The following is a 14861-nucleotide window of genomic DNA, read 5'->3' as shown; positions in this document are numbered from 1 at the left end:
TATCGACATGCTGTTTCTCCTTTTTAAGATGCTGTATTCTGAAAAACACAGTTTCAAGGTATCAAAGGGCGTAAGGCGAGAGCTATAGGTATGGTGGGAAGTGATCTTAACTCTTTTTGTCTTAATGTATAGAATAACACCCACATTTATTCAATATTTCATCTGTATCCAACTTTTCTCTCATTTTCCCCCCACTGGCCTTCATCTTTCTCCACTTCTTTTGTCTCAGCTTCCCCCATTCTCTCTTTTCATCTCTCTCTCTCTCTCTCTCTCTCTCCCCCTCTCCGGTGGGCAGGCTTCACAGAGCATGTCAATGGGAAAATGACTGGCGAGAGATGGTTAATAACACAACATAGAAATACACAGAAGTTGTAGAAAATGAAATTGGATACCTCGGAGTGAACACAGCTGTAGGATTGTGTGTGATTGGGTGGAGTGGGTTGCATTGACTGCAGATGTACTGATAGATTCTGCTTGTGAGCTTCTATGTGTGTTTCAGCTCATACAACATTTTATATATCTTTGTATATTCTGCCTCTCAACTTTTCAATGCTTAAAAAACTGTCCCTCTCTTTATCTTTTACAAGACAATCCTTCAACTCAAAGCTCAGACTCTCAGCCCTTTTTAGAACAGTTACATTGATCTGTTTCCCTCGAGCGGTCCTGTTCAGTTTATTTTAGTAGGTAACATTTATTGGTGTTTCCACTGTCAAATGTTGGGAATGCTAATCGAGCCATCCTAATTTTTTTTCTTCCCTTCTATTGTGCCCAGTGTACCGATCTGATCCTAAAGATATTCCATTGACTAATTGAAAGAATCATCACTACCCATGTGACCGCGGTAAAAGAGAACAAAGTAAAAACATGCCATGATTAAAAATCCCTTTTCCCCCCTATTTTACCTGGTCTTTTTCCTGCCAGCCCCCTTGTTCTGTATTATTTCAGTGTTAGGTTCGGGGACAGATGATCCTAACACAGCGGGAAGATGAACCATAAACAAGCTTGCAGGGGTATTAATGTTTATAACAAACAACCGGTACATGACTGGTGCAATCTTCTTGCATGCAATGAAGCTGTTTTATAATGATTTCAGCTCACTAGCATGATCTCTTCCACTCTTTTGTTGAAACTGGGGATATGTCAGAATAACTGGAATAACTGCATAAATAATCAAATGTTATTGCAGTGTCAGAAGTGCTTTTGTAAAAACAGCTCAGGAATGTAAATTGTTTGACTGTTCCCAAGGTTTCTTGATTAATAATTTGCAGTTAATGAAGCAGGTTGCAGCCTGAACTGATGTGTTTTTCATTTAACTGTCACATATATATACATGAAGGTATATGTGCAACAATTCACCCCCCCCAGTTTATCTAATCTGCATGTTTTTCATTCTTCACAGGTGGAATGTGGTGGGCATTCAGGGCTCTTTGATGAGCTACTTCACAGAACCAATCTACTTCTCCAGCATCATCCTCGGCAGTCTCTACCACGCTGACCACCTCTCAAGGGCCATGTACCAGCGCATCGCAGAGATCGAGGACCTGCCACAGCAGTTCACTCTCAACAGGCCTCTACTCAGCGGTGGGCAAATAAATAAATAACTGCTCCCTCTGATACAATTTTGGTGGAGAGCTCTCAGAAGTAATAGCATGATTCTATTTTGAGGTAATCTCCATGTTTATCGCTGCCAGTCAAACTCAAGTTGTGTAAATATCAAAGAGGAAGATGCTTATACTGATCAGTAAACATATCTATCCATCCTCACTAGTCAGTCCACAGCAGGGAGACAGTTATTGCTTCTCTCCTCTGTTTGGTTTGAGCTGACATTTACCTTCTTCATGTGGAATTTGAATAACTTTATCATTTTCTTTGTAAATGTCCAGCATTAGCTTGACCTTTTTATCAAGGCCATGTGGACGTTGCACTCAGTCTCTCTGCGTGCTCTATTTGTTAAACATTAGCATGTATCAGAATCAGAAATACTTCATTAATCCCTGAAGGACATGTGGGCGTTCCAGTTGCTCCTCTACCGAATAGAAATATGGAGAAAATAGGAAATAAATAGAAGTATGCAATATGTAAAATACGTAAAGTTTAAATTCAATTAAATATACAACATGATGTATATGAAGAAATATGATTACATCCGAAAAATAAGCAGCGATTACACATTTTCAATATTATACATTTAGATTAATGGATACAAATGTGACTGTGAGCAGTGTGAGATTTTCAAAACCTTTTTGTACCAACACCCTACATATGAGATAACTTTTGTTTGGCTAGGCCGTTTAACCTATAGATCATGATCCCATAAAAACCTATAAAACTCTCCTTCATCTCTTGAATGAAACAGTCAAAGCCAAAGATTTATCAATGAAACTGAAAGTGAGAACTGTCTGATTTTATCAGCAACAATTGGCTAATCAAGCTAACTTGAGCTATCTGTTTAGCTATCTGACTTTGCAGTTTTACAACCTCCTTTTCAAAAAACAAAATTAAGCATGAGGGAGATCAATCACTATACGGAGTTCCCTATTTTACACAAGTCTTAGTAAAAAGGTAGTACTGACTGTTTGTCTGTCTCCTAGCAGTAGTTAGTGCTGTCATTTCTTCCTTCTTTATCACACTTTTTCTGCACATAGCAGCAGATAATAAAACTGAATAAAGGTTGTAATATTTGACAAGGGGTAAAACTACAATTCCAACTTTTTAAATACAGCATCAAGTAAAGGGAACTCAATGTGCACTGCAGAGTTGCATACATCATGCCAGCAGAAATGCAAATATAGTTCTTGGCTAGAGAAGAATATAGACCCAGACTTTGTAACTATTAAAGACAGTTTTTAATTATAATTATATAAACCAAAGACAGAGCTTTTAGCATGATGTTAACTATTATGGTTAGCATTACATGCTTTTATTGAGTATAAACATCGCTTTAACTCTGACATCATCCAGGATCAACTTCCCCACAGCGATGAATTGATTCGCAGTAGTTTCAGCTGTTAATGGTGTTATACGTTATGACTGGTGTAGGTAGTTAAGCTAATGGTTAGCTTTGTACTGGTTTATGAACATCTAAAAGAAATAGCCTTTCTCAGTCTTTTAATGCAAAAGGCTGAAGCTTGATAATGGCTACTGACAGTCTGCATTAACCTGGTGAAGGGACATCGTGGTCATTTGTTTATGTCTTCTGGATGACAAGCAGCTCTCAGCTCCTCCCCTCTGGTTGCTCCCTAAATGGCGGGTAAAGGAGATAATGGTAGGAGGTTATTAACCTTTTCCGCTTTAGAGAGTTTTTAGCGGTGAAGCACTGTGGTGTTAGAGCACTAAGGATTTCATCCCCTTTAAATCATCTGCTGCCATAAGTGCTGCCAAATGGAACCAAGAAGCTTAACACACACACACACACACACACACACACACACACACACACACACACACACACACACACACACACACACACACACACACACACACACACACACACACACACACACACACACAGTGCAAGAAACCTGAATTTATTGCGTCCATATATCTCACAGTTATGCTTCAGGTGCTGTGGAGGCCTGTGCCCTGTGGTTTGCTGGAAGAGAGCAGGCTTTGACCTCAGATTCCCCCTCGGTGGATGATATTTAGTTTCTACCCAGCATGACAACTACAAAATGAACGGGAAAAACTCGCTTGGTTCTTTTGTTTCCCAATGTTTTATCAATGGCTGGCGTTGCCAACATATTTATGCAAGTCAGTTTGGATCAGTTGGCCTCCTATATTTATTCATTTATAAGAAATTTCCCAATATTCTGTACTGACAACTTCTTTTTTATTTTTTTTGCAATGGTAGTGCAAAAACGTTTTTTTGTTTTTTGATGGATGGATGGATGGATGGATGGATGGATGGATGGATGGATGGATGGATGGATGGATGGATGGATGGATAGATAGATAGATAGATAGATAGATAGATAGATAGATAGATAGATAGATAGATAGATAGATAGATAGATATTGGAATGGAAAATCTTCTGTGTTGTGCTGTCTATGACACTTCATTTTTTATTCCAGGTATAAGTAACGCAGAAGCCAGGCAGCCGGGGAAGGCCCCCAACTTCAGCGTGAACTGGACGGTTGGTGACCAGGCACTGGAGGTAATTAATGCAACAACAGGCAAGGACGACATGGGCCGTGCCTCACGCCTTTGCAAGCACGCCCTCTACAGCCGCTGGGTGCGCCTACACTCCAAGGTATTTGAATCAATATTGTTTATGGCCTGTGTTGTTATATTTCCTCTTGACATTTCATTCATTCCAAATCCACTTAGTGTTATAGCATCACCATATACAACCACCTTATATGTTCAGATGATTACTCGTTCGTTTTTAATCATGTTTTCACCTTTTTTTTCTGCCGTTAGTTGTCGTCCATCTTGTGGATCAAGATGCTGAAGCCCAGCTCCTACCATGAAGCCAAGCAGGCGGCCACAGAGTACCACTGTGCTAAGCAGGCGCTCATCAAAGCCTTCCACAAGGCCGGCCTGGGGGCCTGGGTAAAAAAGCCCATCGAGCAAGACCAGTTCACCCACAGCTCCTGAGGGACCAAGAAAATCCTAAACCCTCTCCACTCCTCTTCTCCTGACCCAGGACTGAAAGCAAGAAGCCCCCCTTCTTATTAACAACCAGCCCACAAAGAGACTTACCTCCGTCCCGTGTGTCGACACGCACGTGCACTTTGTACTTGTGGAAAAAAGTGTGCAGTGTCACAAACCATCCATAGGTCATCGTTGTCATTCCTCAGAGGACGTCTGCCTCACGTTGTTTTTAACCATCATGTTGATTTTTGTCATTTTATTATGAGTTTGACCCATGAGTTTTTCATCTGCTTGTTTTCTGTTTTTAAACTGGAATCATGGTTTTTACATTTCTGAGTTGTTTGTTTCCCAGAGCAATTCTGTTTTTATGCCATTAATGTAAAAGTTGAAATGATTGAGTTGTCTATTTTTCTTGGTTAATGAGGGTTAAATGTAGCCTAAAACACAGGTGTATATATACACACACACACACACACACACACACACACACACACACACACACACACACACATACACACTAGCTAAACTGAACCATGAAATTTAATTTAAATGTGCATAAATCTTCAGGATGTAAATCTAATATTAAAAAGAGAGAACAGAGAGTAGAACAGTAACTATGTGCTCTTTAGTCCGGTCCATAGGTGAGACTGTTCTTAGCCCCTCTATTAAAAACAAAAATGTGACAAAAGATCGTGGTCCTGTGTGATTCACTGACTGGGAAGAGCAGATTAGTACTTTGTTGTTGTTCTTTATGTTTTCCATTCCTTCATGCATTTGTTGCGTATGTTTCTTTTTCATGTCACTCTCATTCCATACTTGAACCGTTGGAGGGGACCATGACTCTTCATCCTCCTCCTCCTCCTCCTCCTCCTCGCCTGGGTCTTGGGACAAGCTTTTTGGAGTGGCTGCACGTTGTATTTTCTCCTCAATCCAAGCCATGGCTTTGCATGGGAACTGAACTGTGAGGCGTACAGAGTAGTAGAAGAACACGTGGTGGAGAGCGTCCATCAGTGAATGATAATTTTGAATGAATGCCAGCATCTTCCTCCACAGGCAGCTTTGAATCTTTGTCTCTATTTTCTAGATTTCTCGGGATTGTTTGTTTAAGGGGAAGGGAGGATAAGGGGCCGTCTTTTTTGCTGGTTTGTTTCATTGTTGTTTTCTCGTTTTTGGGGGATAATACTGCAGTGAAAACCACATAAACAGACCTCTCTCTCAGATCTTGTAACTACGTAACTTTGTGGCAGGGATTCATGGTAGCTGTCAGTTGATCTATAAATAGAAAGCATGGTCTATGTGCCGTAGAGACTCCCACAGTATATGACGTTACATTCACTAGATGCAACACAGTCTGTAGTGATAGCCTGGAATGCTAACATGTTGTAATCCCTCCGTATGATTTAAAAAAAAAAAAAACACACACACACAGAGGTCCAGTACAATAACATGAATTCCCTTTATGCAAATATCTGATAAACCAGTAGGTTGTAACCAAATGTATCACAGTGTGTGATGTCACTTCCTTTCTCCTTTCTCCATCTGCAGACATGTTGGTTTAAAGACCACCTTTTGTGATCCAACCTGCCATCTTTACGTCCTGAATACGTCCTCTTCTCCTAAATCTGTAAACGAGGATGTGTTTGAAATAACTGGAGTGAATCCATATTCCCAGCTGTATGAAACATGTATGCTAGTGTGTGTATGTGTGTGTGTCAAAGTGTACTCTGTGGAATCTTCACCAAAGATGATGATGTCCATCTGTGTTTCCCTCTCTCTCTTTTTTTTAATATCTCACCCTTTTTCCTGTTAAAAAAAAAATCAACCCTTTACTGTTTGCTTTTTGTATATCCTCTAAACACTATATTTTGATTTGTACAAAATCTGTATATTCTACCAGTATGTGAGGTGTGTGGGGGTGGGGTGGGGGTAAATGAATTGTCAGGCTTCTTTAGTGCATCTGTAGCCGTCGGTGGCCACGTGTATATTGTGACCTGCAATCATTACTGCTGCCGTGAAGTGTTTCTGTGTATATACGGAACAACAAGAAAAAAAAAAGACAAGTTCTGTTACCTGCACAATCAGTTCATCCCATCTGGAAACTGTTTGGACTCTGTCACGTGTTGCTGGGATTGCGAAGATGTTAATTCGTGGTTCTCTGTGACACGCCGGGCACCATGAAGCATGGCACTAACACTGCCGGGGTTAACAGGCTTCGTCCCCATTGTAGCCACCTATGTTATACAAAAGAAAAATATGCACTGTATGGTGTCTCAGCTAAAAGTGGCATCCACCAGCTGGCACGTGTGATGTCACTTCTTTTTTTTACGTATACATTTGGTTGTTTTATAAGTCAGTATTAGATCAGCAGGATGTGGAATCCACCAGTGTTGACTTGAAAGTGGAAACTTTGAAATTTGGTTCCAAAAATAATCACAGAAAATGTCAGGATCCAAAGCCCCCCCCCCCCTCGAACAAATAGACCCAGACCAAAGTCACAAGCAATACTCCTGATGTCTCCTTTAATGTCAGCCGTCACAAACAGGAGTCTGAATGAAGTTTCCCCCCCCCCTCCTCTGCCCCTCTTCTTCCTCTGTGTTTTTCTCTCTACAGAGCTGTCTGAGGTTTTATTTTGTATATTTCGCCCCTTAAGACTGCCTGCTTGTAGATTTTGTTTGTTTCTCCTTTGACTGCACTAACGATGTCAACTGATGATGTCATGATATAAAACCGTCCCTGTCTCTGGATTGGATGGCAACTATCACAGCAAGAACTGAACTGCTTCTGCTTAACCTTTTGTGAATCCTCGATGATGGTCAGTATCCCTTCATGCAGCTGCGTCTTTAGTGGATCTTTCTTTTTTCTTTTTCTTTTTTTGGGGGGGGGTGACTCCAGAGTGGTCGATGTGTGTCCGCTCGGGGTTCCAGATGCCCGTTCTCTCTATCTCTCTCTCTCTCTCTCTCTCCAGCTGTCTAATGTGTGAAAAAAACCACCAACAAAAATCCACAACCCTGCATGTACTACCAACACTGAAGCTGCACCTCGCATGAAGACAAACTTTTAAAGGACTCGAGTAGATAAAAAAAAAAAAAAAAGAAGAAATTAAACATCTAAAGATAGATATATAAAATGAACAAAAAAGAATAAAAGAGTTCTTAGTTTACTTTTGCACACGGTTTGGATTCTTTGTGTGGATGTCTTTGTGTGTCTGAATAACAACTAAGAATTTGCCCACTGAGTGATCACAGATACTTTTCATCATATTTGTGGATGGCAGCTGTCTACATAGATGAACTGCATTTGATATGTCCTGAATGAAAGACGAGAGCCTGTGTATTTTTTATTTTTTTTTTACAGGAAGACAAATCGATGAGAATCATGGAAAAATTTATTTCTCTGCTTTTCTCTGCTTCAATTACAGCAAGGACAGTGATGTTATCAGTGTCAGAGGAGCCACAGGTCTGATCATCTATATTTGGGGGTGCACACTCTAACCGCTAGGCCGCATGCATATCATATTATTAGATTATAAATACTTGTGCTATCGTAGATTAGCAGCATTTTACTCTTGACGCCTGTAGAGCTCGTTTGAACTGCTTCATTTAAGTTGGGCAACTTTATCCAACCATTTCAAAACAAAATGTCTGAACTCAAACTTTGGACCTACAATGTCAACCTTATCTCTTGTCTAACAATGTAGTCCTCTTTTTTTAACCTGAGTAGAAGAGTGGACCATTTATTCGTGGTACTGCTAACCCTCCATAGACAGGTCATGTATGTCAATACGTGATTTAGTAAGGGAGCCAAAAGCTGTTGTGTTTCCTGTTTAAATGTGTTCTTGAAAAAATGTGTTTCTCAAATCTACTAAGAAGTAAGACACTATCTAGTCTGCAAAAAAAGTAAATTGTAGTAAAGGACAGTACTTGACTTTCTAAATGTCCTTATTGAAACTTGTGAACCACTTGTCAGTAACCCAGCTGATAGTGAGGTGAGGTAAGAAAAGCAGCACAACTTTATACTAACTGAGCATATCGTCGACATACTCCAAAGATTTCAACCCTGTTTGTCCCAGACGGATGTTTAGTTCCACAGCAAGGCATTAAAAGGACAGAGAAAAAGACTAAGCATTAAAAAAAATGTAAGAGGCAGTAAATATAGAACAACAGTAAAGTAATCCTTGACAGCAGCTCTTAGCAGAGCACTTCACACATACTATTGAAGCCATGTGCAGCATTGTTTTAATACACACCTTTAAGGAATATTAATCCAACAAAGTAACCTCTGGAGAGCTGAAAGTTTTATTAGTGGTCTTCATCTTTATTGAATCCCCCCTCCACACCTTTAAAATCACACAGGATCCTGCGTCTCTGGAGAACCATATTTGTTTATGAGTCAGTCAGTCCATAAGAGAGTTCAAAAAGCATCCTGTCAGTGTGTTCCTCGTACCTGTCATACTCCATATTCAGCAGAGTAGGTAGCTTTGCTCTCCGAGAAGAACATTTATGCAGACTCAAATTGCAAACGTGTTTAGTGTCAATCAGACTCAAGGTGAGGGGTGTGTGTGTGTGTGTGTGTGTGTGTGTGTGTGTGTGTGTGTGTGTGTGTGTGTGTGTGTGTGTGTGTGTGTGTGTGTGTGTGTGTGTGTGTGTGTGTGTGTGTGTGTGTGTGTGTGTGTGTGTGTGTGTGTGTGTGTGTGTGTGTGTGTGTGTGTGTGTGTGTGTGTGTGTGTGTGTGTGTGTGTGTGTGTGTGTGTTTTACATTTTATTTTATGCTCACCACTGGCTGCAAACTTCACAAACATGATGTTGTATTTGATGTTGAGCAGACATTGTTGGTCCTTTCAACAAAAACTTGCGCTGAAAAATAATATTTACTGTTTTTTAATGATCTCACCGAGCCCTCTATCATCATACAGTACGCTGAACAGCAGAGGGCATCGAGCAGAGAGAGAATCTTTTCCGAAATGTAACCGGGGTGTGTTTGTGTCTGTGTAAGTATCCCCGCAGATCCTGCCATCAGATCAATAATATATCACACATCACACTTAGCTTGAAACACTCAGCCCCCTGCGCTACCAAACTCTATTGACATGATGAAAGCAAATTGAAACTGTAATAAAAGGAGAAGACCAAAACATGTTGGAAACTCTGCTCTTCAATAATTCAGGACCCATCTGGTGGGTGTTAACCGCCGCCCTGCTGTTTACATAAACATTCATATCACCAGATCTGTCATGGTGCAAGTCCTGCGTTTAACACCATGTGCTGTTTACAGTGGACTGCAGCCATGCACATCAAATGCTCATGGGGTGAAGTTTAAGAGTTACAGATTCACTTGCTTTGTAGCTCTGCGCTGGTGGAATTTGACAGCGATTTCGAGCAGAAGTCTTTTTTTTATTCGACGTGCCAAATGTTTTCCTTGAATCTAAATGATTATTGACATACAGTAAATAGTGAAAATGTGCTGTAAACATTCATATAATCTCTGTATTGAAGGCTGAAGGATGAATGCAGTCAGCTTTGCCATCCTGTGGACAATCTGTCATGTTGAAAGCTGTGAAACATCTTTTAATGAGCATCTTTCAATAAATATTTAAAGCACACATTTAGCGAGCAGCTTCATGACAGATTTCTGCAGCTCAACATATGCTTCTCTGTAAACAAAAAAAACCCTCCTGCTAGACTTTAAGTGAAACAGAAACCATGTACAGGACAAATATGGATTTCAACTCACACATGTACATGGACAGAGCGTATAGTGGAGGATGCTGCCCGGCCCCCCTCCAGTGCAGGATGAGAGTGCTAGAGCGAAGGCTGCGCCTCGTGCCCCTGAGAGAAATGACATATCATTAGCTCTGGTCCAGGGCTAAATAGGAGCCACACTCTTTCAAGGCCCACATTTCCATTTCAATTTTCTGCTCAGCAGAGTTGATGTATGTGGCGAATCACATGGCGGGACCACTCTCCGGCTCGGCCCACCACAGCAACCTCTTATTCACTGGCTAGAGTACCTCTGTGACCTTGTGTGTGTGTGTGTGTGTGTGTGTGTGTGTGTGTGTGTGTGTGTGTGTCTGTGTGTGTGTGTGTGGCAGTGGTAGCATCCAGGCCATCACCACTAACAGCAAGGTAAAAAGATGAGTGTGAAGGGAGTCTGTGAGTAGAAATGTGTTTATGAAAATAAATAATTAAAATTGATTGCATTGTGAGGAAACGTGTGAGTTAAACAGAGAATATCTTTTGGAAAAACTAGTTATATTGCAGGAGTGAAAAATAAATCACCCAAATGGCCCCTGATGCCCATGTAGTATATATACAGGCTTTTTAACAAATATGTAATGAAGGCGCAGTGATGGAGAAACTTGTAGGTAAGAGTTAAAGCTGCAACTTTAAGGACTACGAAGTGAACAAAAGTATATCAAAAAATGGAAGTGCAGTCGGTGCCAAAATAGTTGAAACACAGACGAAGCGACAGAGGAGGAACATGCAGTAATGAGCTGCAATGGGACAGTCAGCAGCAGGCCTGAGGTCCCGGTGATCATCACACCATGAAACAACATTTCCACTGTGAAAAGCCTGGCTTTTTATTCCTTTAGCCCACAGGCAGTTGCACTTTAAGGCCTGAGATTTGGAAAAAGGGAAGTTAGGATACAAGGTAAGAAAAAAGACAACCAGTACATTCAGGCCCCAGGAGCTTTTATCCTGCTTAAAGTTTTATTGCAAAATATTATCATAATTTTTCAAAGATGTAAACCTTTTTTTTCTTTCTTCTTACATTTTATTTTAATGGGTTTTTTGTTTTTTTTTATCCATGATGATGCTTTTTCTTCATGAAAAAAGAAAAACGTTATTTTATTTCTCCTATTGTTTTATGGTTTGTTTATGAGTGTAGGTTTTTTGTGTTGAAGATCAGATTTTGATTGAGTTGAAACAGAATCAGCAATGAAAGTCAGAGAAAGGATAAAAAAAAAAAAGAGTAACAAATCCAAAGTAGTTAATCGGTGAAGCTGTTGAGTTTAGTACAAAGGAGAAAAAAGAAAAATAACTGCAGTGCATTTGTCTGTTCTGTGGCCTTCATCTAGAGCTATTGAATTGAAATCTCTGCAAAAAAAACAAAAACTTGAAGGAAATTCCTTTAAAATGTCTCACAGAGTTTGTCATGTAGGAATCTGTCTTTACAGACTCATAACTTAAGACTGATCTGTAGTTTGACTTTATTTTATACAATCTAATCCAATTCTACTTGACTTTATTAAATCTTATATCACCTGAGTGTTCCAAACGAGCAAACGAGGAGACACCCTAAGGTGAACTGACTGTCTATCCATAGTCCGCTGGTAATTACTAAAGCATGTCTTTGGCGCCATGCTCACACTGATACATTGTAATTCACTTTGAGGTAATGCTAAGTGCGGCTGTGTGTGAGAGGAGTGCAGATAGGCTAAGTATAGAGAAGAAAGTGTCAAGAGGAGACGCAGATTGAGCTTATCTGTGAGCTCAGGCCTTCCTTTGTCACAGACGCTCCTTCCTGATGAAGACTCTTTGAACCTGACAGAATAATTAAAAAGGCACGACACGGAAAAGCTGACATTTGCATTTAGACCTTTTCTTTGATTTACGTGGCGAAAATAGTTTCCTCCAGAGCACATTATAATATCAGTCTGCCCTTTCATATATATTTGTGTGTGTGTGTGTGTGTGTGTGTGTGTGTGTGTGTGTGTGTGTGTGTGTGTGTGTGTGTGTGTGTGTGTGTGTGTGTGTGTGTGTGTGTGTGTGTGTGTGTGTGTGTGTGTGTGTGTGTGTTTGTGTGTAAAACTGTGTGCTTAAGATTTCATATGCGTAGGTATACATAATGGTTCTATAAGCATAGAGGCAGTGTGTATTCATAAATGTGTGGGGAGAATAAAAGAATAGATTTATGCCATATTACCCGGCCACCTCTTCATTAAGGAGCTGTTTTCCTGTAAGCGCCTCTATTTGAATAGCTAAATTGTCCTAGCCGTGTGCAAACGACGACTAATAGCTCAGTGCCCTTGTCACAGACGGCTCCACCGCCAAAGTCAAACTGAAGAATCTTGGACCTGAGATTGTGTGTGTGTGTGTGGGTGTGGGTGTGGGTGTGGGTGTGTGTGTCTGATAGCATGCAATAGCTAATTTGTTTTTGAACTGCAATGTCCAATTTGCTGTTAATTTTTGACTGTTACAGCCATCCATATTTAGAGACCAATGAGAGCGTGTGAAGTTTTTGTGTTACTTCCGTTTTTCTTCTGTAAGAGACAGAGGTATGTTTAAGGCATCTTTCCCCTTTGTACATTTTTTTAGAAGCAAACAACACCAACACTCAACTTTTCAATAAGAGAAATACAATGATTTCATATTCTCATAGGGACAGGTTGATTTGTAAGAAACATGTTTAGCATTAGCTCAAGGGTCAGGTGTCTTCCAGACAAATTGAGCTGTTTTCACTATAATACCAATCCATGCATCCATTACCCATACTGCTTATCTAGATCAGGGTCACAGAGGATGGAACCAATTCCAGCTGACATTGGGTGAGAGGCGAGGTACAACCTGTACAGGTCACAAGACGATGATTGAGCTGACATGTGGAGACCGAACAACCAGTCACATTCACACTTACAGGGAGAGTTTGAATCACCAATCAACCTGGAGAGCGTGTCTCTGGAACAGGAGTACTTAGATCATCTATACTGGGAGGTCCCGGTCCGGTCAGGGATTCAAACTTCGAACCTTTTTTGCAAGGCAATAGCACTAATCTCTTCCCTTGGGGTCCAGACAGCCCCAACTCGCAACCATGCAAAGTTTTATTTGATTGGTGGACTATGTGATGTACGTAAAGGAAAAACAAAGACATCACTTTTATATAGTCATCATACAAAAGGTTGCTGAAGAGGAACACCCCGAGGTGCCTCTGAGTATCGAACCCTCTATGATGCAAATTCCTGTGTAGCCCCCGCAACTTAACATCCCTCCATCAGAGTGTGTGTGTGTGTGTGTGTGTGTGTGTGTGTGTGTGTGTGTGTGTGTGTGTGTGTGTGTGTGTGTGTGTGTGTGTGTGTGTGTGTGTGTGTGTGTGTGTGTGTGTGTGTGTGTGTGTGTGTGTGTGTGTGTGTGTGTGTGTGTGTGTGTGTGTGTGTTTGACTCAAATGAAACACCTTTAAAATTTGGTACTGAACTCCCAAACAGTCCCTGCACCAGACTCCCAATGCTTCTGTCCAAGGTTAGTGCTTGAAACAGGAGGTTGGGTCTCTAGTTTAATTTAAAAAAGAGACCTTGAGGTTTGCAGCAGGTGGAACAAGAACCTTACATTCAAGAGAAACCTGATAAATGAACACCTGACATGACTGACTAAACACTTGTTTGCTTTTAATGGTCGGCATGCTTTAGATTTGTGAAGTGATCTGACAACGTGTGGAGTTTGTGAGGTTTATGAAAGGCTTCTTCCTGAATATTCCTTTCAGGTACTGTAACTCTACAACAGCTCTGCAGTGAGTTGGACAGGGAATTACCAGACCAAAGGTTCAGGGAAGTCTGTGTGAAAAAAAACCCTGCATTTTGTTATAACCCAGGAGTGTAAGCTCATGAAACCTATTTCTGGAGAAAAGTAGTGAGGGGGAATAGTTGGAAAAATCTCCAGAGTTTCTGCAGAATCATCTTGGGTCCATCTGAATGAAAGAAATCTGAAAAAGCACAAGAGGAGAGCAGGAACACAATAGCTTCAGATAACTGCGCTGACAGTGAGAAGGAAGCAAATGCAGGAGATGTGTGAATAATTTAACTGTTTCTCAGTAGATGTTAAGAGATTTAACACCAAAGAATTTAGATTACTGACCTATTTCAAATGTTTTTGTTTCAAAGAAATGCAAAATAAATAGGTTGCAGAATGCATCTTATTAGCTCTAATAAGGCTTTTCGTTGAAAGCTAAGACTGCTGTTGCAAGTTTGCAGAACAGTCAACCCTGCTGATATATTATGTGCGTACCAGTTGGCGTACTTTTACTTCAAGAGGTGAAGGCACAACATGCTCACCACAGTGGGAAAACAACAATTAAAAGGAGCTCATTAATCGTAGCTATGACAGCAGAAAACTGCATCAGAACTATTTTTGGAAGTTCAGCACTGGTCCATTCTGTGGAGGACTGAGTTATTTAAAGATGTTTTTATTTCACAGTAATCATGGGTGAATTGAACAACAGCTAGAGAAACCCAGATTCAACCTGAGGACAAATGTACATCTTTGAACTTCTCAGGGA

General features: G+C 40.6%; 1 protein-coding gene across 4 annotated transcripts in view; it reads left to right on the top strand.

Moving 5' to 3' along the window:
- adarb1b (adenosine deaminase RNA specific B1b) overlaps positions 1 to 5047 on the top strand; it is a 116562-nt gene extending 111515 nt beyond the window's left edge. For all 4 annotated transcript variants that reach the window (XM_079357313.1, XM_079357311.1, XM_079357312.1 and 1 more), the window contains 3 exons: positions 1400 to 1581; positions 4072 to 4250; positions 4421 to 5047. In XM_079357313.1, coding sequence (XP_079213439.1) covers positions 1400 to 1581; positions 4072 to 4250; positions 4421 to 4597 — 538 coding nt within the window. In that variant the 3' untranslated portion in view covers positions 4598 to 5047. The remainder of the gene's footprint in view (positions 1 to 1399; positions 1582 to 4071; positions 4251 to 4420) is intronic.
- Positions 5048 to 14861: the final 9814 nt, after the last annotated feature.

Source organism: Symphodus melops (genome assembly GCF_947650265.1).
Source record: "Symphodus melops genome assembly, chromosome: 12".
Taxonomy (NCBI): domain Eukaryota; kingdom Metazoa; phylum Chordata; class Actinopteri; order Labriformes; family Labridae; genus Symphodus; species Symphodus melops.
The sequence above is the reverse complement of the archived record's forward strand: the minus strand, read 5'-3'. Positions and strand labels throughout refer to the sequence as shown.